This window comes from Biomphalaria glabrata, chromosome 6 (assembly GCF_947242115.1).
Source record: "Biomphalaria glabrata chromosome 6, xgBioGlab47.1, whole genome shotgun sequence".
NCBI lineage: Eukaryota > Metazoa > Mollusca > Gastropoda > Planorbidae > Biomphalaria > Biomphalaria glabrata.
This window is the reverse complement of record NC_074716.1, coordinates 85,754-98,537: the sequence shown is the minus strand read 5'-3', so window position 1 is coordinate 98,537 and position 12,784 is coordinate 85,754. Positions and strand designations below refer to the sequence as shown.

Here is a 12,784-nt window from a genome sequence, read left to right as displayed (position 1 = left end):
AATCTTTAAATGCAGACAAATATCAAGTAATTTTTGTGATTATTTTACAAAAAGGAATGATAAATCTTCATTTTCATTTCTTAGTTGTAAAACATGTAAAGAGATTTAAGTCAATTTGAAACATGAGAGTTTTGATACCTGCTGCTGAAAAACCTCTTTACCTATCCCTTAGTCTGTTGGACCATTGGGGCACCATGCAAGATTTGTTCACCATCTTTCTCCTTTCCACTAGTCTTTTACCTTAGTTAGAACCTCTTTCAATGGCAGGCCCATCTATTCTTTTATGTACTTTATCTTTCCATCACTTTCTTTCTGCCTCTTCTTCTTTTTCCTGGTACTGTTCCCTGAAGGAAGGTCTTAGCGAGCCTCGAAGACTCTGTAATATAGCCATAGATTTTTAGCTCAAGTTTTTTTATGATAGCAGGTCATCATGGGGTCTAATCGCTGCAGTAGCCCTGCCTCTAATATCTTTGTGATGCGGTTTTAAATGTGATACCTAGGATCCTTCTGTAGCAGCTCAATTCCATTGCTAGGATCCTCCTCTCTAGCTCTGCAGTCAGTGTCCAAGACTCACAAGCATATTGTTATAAACCTGGTGGTGGAACAGATGGGGGTAGTGGTGTGTGTGTAGTCAGCCGACGCAAATCGCCCCAGTCCAGCGCAGGACGAGCGGTCAACTGTGACCAGTGACAGTACATGCTAGTTCGGCAACGACCTGTGTGTAAATATTACGCACGCAAGTCACGGCGATTGTAATCATTCTGAGTGGTCAAGAACGTTCCATCCGATTCTAGAAGGCCAGTAGAGACAGTATATAAGAGCGAGTGTGTCAGAAAGACTGGACTTCACGTTACCTCGCAATGTGACCAGTACGAGGCGAAGTTAGAAACAGTACGGTGTGTGAATTCAGGCGGAGCAAGGCTAGGTTTTTGGACAGTTTGTGTAATATTGTTGCCAACTGTAGAGTGTTGTATTGTATTTGAAATTAAATTGCTACTGTTACTTTGGAGCCCTGAGTTGTGAGGTTCTTTAAGTTCGTTGTGTCGTATGGTGCAGTTTGAAGAAAGCCTGGATAGCGAGATTCGTAACAATATAAAACACTTGCAGGTAAACGTTGAAAAGTAGGCATGCTGATGCCTTGGTAGTAAGGGCACCTTAATTTCCTAAGTAATGCTGCCTATAATATAGCTTTAAAAAGAAAAGGACAATGGGCATTGGTGAAATCGAAATTTTCAAAACAGGATCCTTTCTTTACATTCAGCAGCTCAAAGGTAGATCCAAAACATTTTTTATGGGTCGAAAGTCGAGAGGCAAAGCAAAGTCCAAAGCAAAGCTGGCTGCACAAGGAAAAAAGGCCACTCTTTGGACATCCTGCTAATAATAATAAGGCTAGTCTTAGAGTCCGAAGATCAGTGAGGAATGCAGTATTTCCCATATTTTGCCACATCCAGGCAAAGCATAACCATTGTCCGCAGATGGTCGATTTAGATTTTCTTTTCGCCGTCTGCGTTTGTCCTCGACAGCAGATTTTCTTTTGGTTTTAAAATGTGTATCCCGCTGCCTTCGTAAGTGACCTCCAGCTGTCTCGTTCTGAGGCCGCATGCAACCAGGTGCTCTCTTCTGTCAGCCAAGGAAAGTTGACGCCTAACCTGGTCTTTGAAGCGTTTCCGCGGAAAAAAAAATGGGGGTGGGGAGGATTTAGATCTAGTTGCGCCATACATCTAGAATCTATGTAAGAAGAATAGATCTACAGAAAACTGACAAAGAAAATGAAATTCGTGATATTAAAATACGTTTAATCTTTAAATTAAATAAAACCTATTGATGTATTGAAAAATATCCTTGGTAACTGTTTAATTTCGTGGCTTTTAAAAAGAAAAAACTTTTTAAGCTTACATACAGTCAACTCATTTATTTTGAAATTACGAATAGACCTAGTCTCCTACTCCTAGGTAGATTCCTTTCATCATATTTCATGATTCATTGTAAACAAAAACAGTCACAGTGACATTAATATTTAGATCTAAAAATAAAAGAAATGGCAACACTCAATGTTTGTCATAGAAATTCAGGGAAAATTGATAGATTTCAAATTCCCATATCAAGTCTAGATGATTCTGTTGATTCTCTTGCAATTGAGATTAGTAAACAGATTCTAACAGACGCCACTGACGGCAATTATTGAATTAACTGACGAATTACTGACGATTTCGGTAATAAATTTTAAATGAATCTGGTAGATGTAGTTAGATCATCTGATCTATTACTAGACTCTATAGTCATCTGGTCTAAATAAACTAAATACTAAGTCTAAGTATTAAGTAGATCTAGTAACTAGTAGTAGTACTACTTACCAGTACTAGTACCGTGAGTGCGTGAGTAGTTGTACTACTACTAGCCTCATACTCATAATTAAATATTACAATATTACTAGTCTCAAGTCTGGTCTAGTTGTAGAAATGTAATCTAAATGATTCTAGATCTAGTAAAAAAAAATCTAGAGTAGAGACTAGACAGGATACTCCAAGATCTAGGTCTAGATAATATGATAGCAGATTAATTTTTAAATTGCAATTTTCATTAGATCTATTAGACATTTTATAATTGAGCAGTGTGGTAGCTGAGTTTTAATGTGCTTGGCTTCTGAACCAAGAGGTTTTGGGTTCAAATCTCAGTAAAGGCTGGTGTTTGAACTTACTTCTGAACTGGATTTTTAGGACGCCTCTGAATCCACCCAACCCTAATCATATGGGTAGGCCTACTTGACATTAATTGGGGAAAGTAAATGTGGTTGGTTGGTTGTTGTGCTGGCCACCTGACACCCTTGTTAACTGTTGGCCATAGAATTAGATGATACTTACATCATCTGCTCTATAGATCACAAGGTCTGAAAATGAGTACTACAAACTTTTTTTTACTCTATTGATTGGGATTTTTTATATTGTTTCTAAAATTTAGCAGATTTTATTCTATTTAAGCTGTGAGCAGACCTGCCTACCGTTACGCAAAATGCTTATTCGTTACGCAAAATCTCCCAAAAATGACAGTCAGTACGCAAATACGCATTTAACCCGTCGCGTTACGCATTTCGTATCCTTTTTTTTTCTTCCCTCTCTTGACTAGCTTACGAGCGGTCACGGATGTCACGCTAAGCCGTCCTGTTGGGTCACGGAGGTCATGGTTGGGGGGGGGGGGAGGAACAGAAAAGGTGGGGGAACACATTGTGTCTAGATCTATACGTTGATTGGTTCTTAAAAGCAATTAGATTTAGTCTAGAAATGAAGAACGCGAGAGTGAGGGAGTGGCGGGTTGGTACTGTCAGTTAGCTGATACACCAACGTGACTTTTTTTTTTTTGTAAGTTCATTAGTAGAAATTAATTATGTTGAATCCCTGATTCTCGTATTCATTTGTATAGAAAAATGTAATCTGTTACCCTTATTAGACATTTGAAACAATAATATTAAGTTATAATTTTGTTTGTTAAATGTCGTGTGTTAAATGATTAAATAGTACATGTTATCAACTTAAAACATGACAAGTCTGTGAAGCCACATGTTCTTTACCTGTATGTTGATATATGTGCATGCTGCTAGTAAAGTTAATGGTAAAAAAAAACAACACTTGGGCATCTGTTTGTGAAAAACATTCATAAGAAGGAAAAAACATTTTAGAAATAAAAAGCACCCTTGAGTCAGGATTTTGTCATTTTACCATCACGAGACACTCATTACAAAGACAAACAGACACAAAAACTCCTTGCATTCAAATCATTAAATACATTTCAACTATCTGATAAAAATATTTCACAAAATGTATATTTTGTTTTTTATAGTTATAATTTTTTGTGTGTAATGCTCAATTTGTAAGACAAAATTCCTTATGGATAATAAAGATTATTATTATCACTGTGCACAACTGCAGGAAATGTCCAGTGCTTTTGGAAGAGAGGTTTTAAGTCTCTCAAACACACTAATGAAATTTGACGGTGATCAACTTAAAATATAAAATTAATTCATTTACATGATTTTTAAAACATAAACTAATTTTTGTACCGTGTAGTTATCTTTAAAAAAAACATGGATGGTCTACTCTGACAATCTGGAAGTTTATAAGACAAATATTTGTATTAATCAAACTAACATGTAATTAAATTTATGGGCTTTTAAAATTTTCATAGAAAGAAAATGATGATTGTTTTTACTATTTCTGACATTCTGTTTCTTAGACATCAATGAATGTAAAGATAATTTGACATGTCCACAAGGATGTGAAAACACTGTTGGATCCTACATTTGTAGCTGTAACATTGGTTTCAGATTGAATACACTCAACACAAACATTTGTGATGGTAACATTTGTATTGTTTTCTATTTCTATGAATTAATAGTGGTAAAATTGTAAACTAGATCTATTTGGACCCCATATTTTGGCTGTTTGATTTTTTTCTGTGCTGGATATCAATGAATGTGAAGAGAACATAGATGACTGCTCACAAACTTGTGTCAATGCAATTGGAAGTTACTCTTGTAATTGTTTCAATGGATATACTCTCCAAAGTGGAGTTTGTGAAAAAAGTAAGCTGAAGATAAAATATTTTTTTTCTTTTGATGCTTATTGATTTGTACTAATTTTGAAAACTTCAAGGCCCTAATATATTGTATTTTGAGTTGCTCACATCTATTGTGATCTTCAAAAACTTGGCAAACTTAACTTGTCTTATATTATAACATGCATGTACATGTTTGTGCATATTTTCACACCACTAACAAAATGCTCAGCATTTCATTATTATGATAATTCTAAGCATTCTTTCTAAGATAAAGAGAGAAAACAAAATTTAACTGCAAATGTAATTTATTCTTTCATATTAAAAACATTCATTATATATATATAATATATATATATATTATTGAATAATACTTGTAGTTGCTTGTTAATATTGCTCAACCTAAAATAACTTACAGATTCAAGTAATGTAGAGCTGTGCCAAGCCCTGAATTTTTCCCAGCTATGTTTTGTTAACAATGGTACAGCAAGGTGTGATTGTCAAGTGGGGTTTGCACTTCAGGGAGATAACAAAACATGCACAAGTAAATATAAAATACAATTATAAGTTTTCTTGCATTATACAAAATTAGATGACAAAACAATCAGAAATGTATTTATTATATGATCTTTTCTTATATATTAGACTAAGTGTAATTTCTGATTTCTTAATTTGTTTTATGTAGGGTTTATACATCTTTTTCTTTATATTATCTTTTTGTAAGCATCATAAAATAATTTAGGAATATTTTTAAGATCAATATTATATGTTGCAAAATTGATAATAAATTATTTGGAATTCTTTACTGCAATTACAAAATAAAAAGCTCTCTTCCTCTTCAGATATAGATGAATGCAGTCTTGCCAAGAAGCCCTGTAGTCAAATTTGTACAGACACTTATGGCAGATTTACTTGTTCATGTTATGCTGGTTTTAAACTAGAAGCAGATAGAACTTCTTGTACAGGTTGGCATTTATTTTAGTACATTAATAGTCAAATATATTGGCAAAAATAAAAACACTCTTTCCATTTGTTCTGAAGTTTGTTTTTTTTTTCATTTTATTGGGAAAGAAAAAAAAAAGCTTTTAAAATTCAATTTGAAGAATTATTTACATTTGCAATAAGTGTTCTCTAATGTCTTATAAAAGTCATTTATTAATGCTATCATCCCATGATAAATGCTGTGTTTAAAATGTAAAATTTATAATAGCTATAAAAATACACATTTATGATGATGTTTGCAAGCACTGTTTTCTGGAAATGTTCAAAGTAACTGTGTGGTTTTAACCAAACAAAATATTAATGAATAGTAACTTACATGCTAACTCCATTGAAATCCAAGGATAATAAATTGCTTTTTTTTTTCTGTCAAGCTTTTTACTTAATAAGAAAGGTCTACACATTTCAGCTTGTGAGAAGTCCTTCTATGGTGTCAACTGCAATCAATCCTATCAGTGTAGTGGGCACGGGACATCTGATCCTGTCAGAGGCTGTGTATGTGACATAGGCTGGGAGGGAGTCAACTGCAACAATGATATTGATGAGTGTACACTAAGGACAGACAACTGTTTGATTGGTGATGTTTGTGTTAATGCTTTGGGAAGCTATTCCTGTGTTTGCCCTATTGGATATGTTAGAAATGGAACTTGTCAAGGTCAGTACTTTTGACTACTAATACTACATTACTAATGATGTTGTCTTTTAAGCTTTTTTTTCCTTTTTTTTTAAAGTCATTTAGGGCTGTATGAATTATTTCTTTAAACAGATTTGTTGATACTTCCTTTAACTCTTTCTCTTTGTAATTATTTTTCACATTTTGCTGAAATTATCCATTTTGTTCATTAGTATTTCACTACCCTGTTATAATTAAACTTCAATTACTTTTTTGTTTGTTGTCAGAAAATGTTTTGTTTGATAGAGAAGTGAATGCATGCCATTTTTATTTAAAACAAATTAATGTTTAGAAAACTAAATTTTATTTTAATTTTTGATTATGGAATTTAAAAATGAAGTAGATCTAGACAATATGTAGTTAATATTTTAAAATCCAAATTAAAATAAAAGTATTATTATGATAGATATTAATATTTTCATGAAATTTAAATTATAACATGCCTAAATCATAAAAATTCTTGTCTTGAGCTCATTATCCCATGTCACTACTATCCAGAAAATTAATCAAAAGAAAATAGAGCATTTTTTAACCCCTATTCTTTAGGTTTATCTAAAGAGATTACTTTCACTTAACATAATCAGCCAGGATGATGGCTGCCTTGGTATGCAGCATGTGTTTAGGATTGTCGTTTTGATGGCCATAGGTGCGAAGTTTGCTTGTCGCCATCCTGCAGGAGGTTTGGACTAAGACATAATAATCTTAATGCCCGATGGAACATCTGAAACTTATAAAGTTATGTCCAACAGAAAATTCTTTCCTCATTCCTGGAACAACGTCTCATCTCCTCAAATACTATAAAAATATAACAATGTATACATTTATCACTACTGCCTAAAAATGCTATATTTGTTTCTATTCTATTTTGTTTTAGATATAAATGAATGTGTTGATCCTGCCCTAAACAACTGCAACCCACTTATTGAAGATTGTGTCAATAACTTTGGTAGTCATGTCTGCAACTGTAAGCCTGGATATGCAAGAAATGATAAAGGGGACTGCATTAGTATGTTTCACATCAAATAATTGACACAGATTTATTTTCTTGATAAACTTCTTTATCAATTTAGACATTAATTCTAGAGCTAATAAAATGTTTTAGAAATCATTGAATCCAAAAAAAAAAACTCAAGTTGCTCTGTTACAATCTCCTCAGATATCAATGAATGTGCTAATGGGGACCATCAATGTCAACAAATCTGTGTTGATGTGCCTGGAAAATACAACTGTGATTGTAACTACGGGTATAGATTAAATGATGATAGGCTAACATGTCTACTAGGTAATTATTAAGTATATCTATCCCTGACTCTCTCTTTCTCTACTCCTCCAACTTTCTTTTTCTCTCTCTCTCTGTTTATATAGTTCGTCCATTGTGGTTTGATGATGACCACTTTTGTCATCCAGGTTGGGGGGGGGGGGGGGGGGGCTGAGGGCTTTGCACTGTTTTTTTTTTTTTTGCCTCCTCATGTGGCTGGTGAGACCTATGTGAGCCCAGAATGTTCGGCTGCACACTGGGCAGGTTATTCAAGCTGGAGCTAGTGTCATTGGCCTTGCATTTTTTTATTTTTTTTAATAGTTACTTTAAGTATTATAATGTTCAAATAAAAAGCTAATGAATTTTTTTGACACTTCCAGTGAAAGATGTATGCAGTGATTTTGAGAAACTAAACTGCTCTCAAGGATGCACAGTAGACTTTCAACAGAACACTTCATATTGTTTTTGTGCTGATGGTTACAATCTAGTTGGCAAAGACACATGTGAAGGTAAGGTTTATCTTAATTATGACATTAGTGTATGACTGGAATCTTTTCTAGGATAGGAAGTTTTCAAATGAGATTAACATTCACTGTCACAATTTGGTTACAGACATCAATGAATGTGAAGTATCAACAAAGAACTTGTGCAGCTTCAAGTCTGGATGTGTTAACAGAGTACCAGGATACAGCTGTTCATGTCCCCCTGGGTCAAGTTTGGACAATGATGGATGCAACTGCAATAGTATAACAAATCTTAAATACTATTTATAAAACAATGGTTAAAAACTCTTATGGAAATGCTTTCAAATGCTTTTTTTGGTGATCTGTGAGATTTTTTAAATAGAAATGTTTCATTTCTTGTTATGTTATATTGATTTTTTTTACAAAGCTTATATCAACTCATTCTGTCTGTCTTTCTGGTAAAAAGTTATTTCTCCCATACCCCATCTCGGATCAAGCTTATTTCTTTTACCTGACAACACAAGAATCAATTTAAAAAATTAACCGATTAGTTAATTAACTATGGGTAATTAATTATTTTGTTTTGTATCTCAAACAAGGGAAATAAATTGTAATTGGCTGAAGGGGTGTTATAAGCTGAATTAGTCTACTTTGTAGGTCATTGTCTGAGTGAACACAAACCTGAAAAATAGGTCGAGACTATAGAAACAATAGATAACTATACATTTTTTGTGTTCATAAGCTCTTCACTAGCAGAATGGTTATCATGTTGGCTTGAGCCATGAGTTCCCTCTTCCCCTCCTTTCCTTTTTTTTTATAAATGCTTTTTTATTGTTAGTCTAGATCTATTACGATTTTAATTACATGACTGACCCAAACTAATGGATAAACCTATGCTTAATATAAGCTTGTTTTTTTTTTTTAAGTAATATAAATATATTTTCTTGTTTAAATAAAATAAATTTGTTGTGTTTAATGTTTCAAGACATTGATTCCAATGTTTCCTGCTTACAGACTGTAGTAGCACAACTTGGGGAGTCAATTGTTCAAGATCTTGTTCTTGTTCTACTGGAGCATTAAGATGTGATAATGTTAGAGGATGTATTTGTAGACCTGGATATATAGGTATATACAAGATTATAATGCTATGTTAACTCTGTGCTCTGGATAGAAATTCTTATTTATTTCTGTAAGAGTTTAGGCTAGGATGTAATTATATTCAAATCTGAAGGAACATCCAAAACTTGTAAAACAAATCAATGACATTGTGATGTAGGATTCTTTGTATTTTTTATTGTCCTTTATTTATTGTTATGAATGTAAAATCAGATTTAATGAACATATAAATAATACTTTTTTCTCACAAGAAAACACTTAAAATGCGACTAAATAAATCTACCAAGAACTAGATCTAATTATTCCATCTTATTTCCCAACCCTAGGAGTTTTCTGTGATGTGGATGTGAACCAGTGTACCAATGGGGAATTACAGTGTAATGATAGACAGGATTGTGTGAGTCGTATAGGTCCTGATTCATGTGTTTGCAAATCTGGTTAAAGACTTAATGGCACATTGTGTGAAGGTCAGTAAACAAAATAATTGATATGAACTTTTTCTTACAAGAACTGTTTCTTAAAAAAAAGATTTAAGAGAAATTTATCAAAACAAATTTTTATCTAGTTGTAAGATACCACAGATAGTTCAATGTCATTTCATAAAAAAAAAATAATAATTGTAGTTAACTCTTATTATGAATGTTTGAAAACTTTTCCTAAATGTTCATTCAACAAATTGTATTAATTAATTAACATATTGTTCCTTTATTTATTTATTTAGTGTACAGTAACTTTATTTGTGATATGTCATAAATGTTGCTTGAACTCTTTAGATGTCAATGAATGTTTGGATCCAAGGTTAAACACTTGTCAGCAGACATGTCAGAACTCTGTTGGTAGCTACAGCTGTGGCTGTTATAAAGGATTTGCTTATAATGCATCAACTAACACATGTGATGGTAGGAAATACCTTTTGTTTTATAGCCTTTGTTTTAATTTGATTGGTAATTTATAAGAAGTGTGGTTTAGCACACTCACTAGTTAAGTTTAGTTTAGTTTTGAAAAATGTAACTTTTTTTTTTCTAATAATGATCTATGTTAGTAGATCCTCTAAAAGATAACATGCATCTAATCTAGTGTTTCTGTATTTTGGTACTCAGATATCAATGAATGTGCTCGACAAATAGACAGATGTACAAGTGTATGTATCAACACATTGGGCAACTACAGGTGTTCATGCACACCTGGCTATGTCCTCAACAGAGATAGATATACATGTGATGGTAAGATTATCTTATTTGTGAAAAACAATCGATTTTCCTGGCTTTTATTAGATAATAGTTGAGACTTTGAATGAGATGTTGGCTCCTTAGTAGCAGTGAAGTTGAAAAAAGAAATAGTACTGATTCCTTTAAACATTTATATGCAATTACTAAATGAAGAATGTTATTAATTATTGTAATTGATTCGGAAATGCGATGGATAATAGCTAAAACACTCTGCTTTTATCTGTAATATGAGTCTTGCTTTAGAAATACATTAAATCAGGTTTTTAGACTGTACTGAGTTTGAGTTCTAAAGGATGTGCATGATATGTTAGGGAAAGAGAAGAAAAGAATCATTGTGCTGATCAGGCCACTTCATTAACTGTCAACCACAAATAATCCATGAGCTCTACATATTCTAATCTTTATGATATTAGATCTCTAAAGGGAACTTTTTCTTGGTTTTTATCATAATTACCTCAATTTTTAAAAATGGATATCTTGTCCATTCATCTTTATTGATAGGTCATTTTAAAATTTGAGTTTCATTTTGATGGTAATCTTTTTTTGTTCACAGTGACCAGTGTGTGCACCAACAGTTCACTTTGTCAGTACCAGTGTATTAATGTCAATGGCAATGAAACTTGTTTCTGTCCTAAAGGACAAGCTTTAAACAGTGATTTGAGAACCTGTAGAGGTTTTTTTTTTTTTTTTTTTTTTATATTTTCTGCAAAATGATTGAGGCTTAGGTTTAAATAATGTTTTACTATTTTTGTTTCTAATATATTTCTTTTTTTCATTTCATATTTAGTGATGTCTTTATATAGAAATTGTATTATTTGTATCAGATGTAGACTTGTGCAGCTCTAGTTCCTGTAGTGATCTGTGCAGTGAAACACCTGACAATACAAGTGTTATATGTTCCTGCCCTCCTGGTAAATCTTTGGCTGCCAATGGAATTATTTGCCAGTGTAAGTGTATCATATAGTCTCTTAACGTATTTTCTTTATTTTAGAATAATATTTATAGACAGTTGTCACGTCCTTAAAATTTTAATAACAATGAATAAATTATTATAATATAACTACTTATATAGCCTATCTATAATATGAAGCAGAAAGTAAGGCGTATGTATATATGTATGTCCCAAATAGAAATCAAAACCGTTAGACCAATTTTGATAAAAACTTGGCATAAATGTTCCTTGGATACTAACTGGAAAAGTAACATGTAAAGTAACTCTAAAACAAACTTAAGACCCTCAAAAAAAAAGTTGCCCAACTCTATGAAAGTATTACTATGTCATGGATCTAGATCATATAGCCATGTTTACATGAGACAAGACACAGGTCACACATGCGCGGAACAGAAAATCTCTCTAAGCCTAGATCTTATTCTAAGATGATAGATCTGCTCTTCGCAAATATTTTTTTTAACTATAACACATGAGCATACAAAATATAGTCCATTCATTTCATTAATAAAATTAACCTTCAAATTTGTGTTTTTACAAAAATTTGTTCCCTAATGCAGCAACTTATTCGTCTACATTTAAAAGCCATTCATGATATTGTGTGTTTATTACACACTAGACACTACCGAAAGGTCACGCATACGCAAAACATAACATTATTACATTCACGCATTTGCTTCATTTATAACATTATTATTTTGTTTCATTGTTTCTAATACACTATATCAGTGATAAAATCAGTGATAACACAAATAAAGACCCATGGGTAATATATATATATGTGAGTTGCAGCTTTTCTTTTAAGTAAAGGTCCTCTTTCTAACAAAATGAAAATGATACGATGGGCAGGACATGTCTGCAGAATGGAAGATCGCTGCATCCCTAAACGACTCTTGTATGGCCAACTAAGCAAAGGAAAGCGCTGGCAAGGTGGTCAAAGAAAGCGCTTCAGGGACACCCTCAAAGCTTCACTGAAGGCGTTCAGCATAGACTCAGCCACCTGGGAGACAGAGGCACATGACAGAGCATCATGGGGTCGCGCTGTGAAAACTGGCACACAGGTTGCTGAGGAAAAGAGAACCACGCTGGCAGAAGAAAAATGCCAGAGAAGAAAAGCAAAGTCCATGACTCTAGCTCCAGCTGGAATAACCTGCCCAGTGTGCAGCTGAACATTCCAGGCTCACATAGGACACACCAGCCACATGAGGAAGCATAAAACCCCTGTGCAAAGCCCTCAGCCCCCTGGATGACAAAGTGATCATCATAGAACCACGATTGACGAACTATATATATTTATACCTGACATGAACATTTCATTTGAGCTGAACATAGGAGTTGTACTGATACTATATTTGGTCTCAATACCAAAAGTATTGCAATCTGGTCACTGTGCATACTTATAGTGATTATCCTGTTGAATTTAGTATATTATTGAATTAAAGATTTAAATACTAACATGATTTATATTTTGATTAAATACATTTCAGTGTGGGATATTTAAACAAGAGGCTAAGTAAGCTAGAGCTTGGCTTAGCTACATAGCAAAGG

At 33.2% G+C, this 12,784-nt stretch overlaps 1 protein-coding gene across 3 annotated transcripts; it reads left to right on the top strand.

The window, feature by feature from the left end:
* Window positions 1–3,690: 3,690 nt before the first annotated feature.
* On the top strand, window positions 3,691–9,957 carry LOC129926666 (fibulin-2-like). Of its 3 annotated transcripts, XM_056032123.1 has the most exons (13): window positions 3,693–3,987; window positions 4,228–4,350; window positions 4,475–4,576; window positions 4,967–5,092; window positions 5,391–5,513; window positions 5,957–6,202; window positions 7,095–7,226; window positions 7,377–7,502; window positions 7,859–7,987; window positions 8,091–8,222; window positions 8,957–9,067; window positions 9,385–9,525; window positions 9,832–9,957. In XM_056032123.1, exons 1-12 carry the CDS (start codon window positions 3,882–3,884, stop codon window positions 9,498–9,500), a joined length of 1,572 nt encoding a protein of 523 aa, XP_055888098.1. In that variant the 5' UTR covers window positions 3,693–3,881; the 3' UTR covers window positions 9,501–9,525; window positions 9,832–9,957. The 3 variants fall into 3 exon arrangements, with proteins under 3 accessions (XP_055888100.1, XP_055888098.1, XP_055888099.1); XM_056032125.1 differs by lacking the exon at window positions 8,091–8,222 and having other exon boundaries at window positions 3,691–3,987; XM_056032124.1 differs by lacking the exon at window positions 4,475–4,576 and having other exon boundaries at window positions 3,695–3,987.
* Window positions 9,958–12,784: the final 2,827 nt, after the last annotated feature.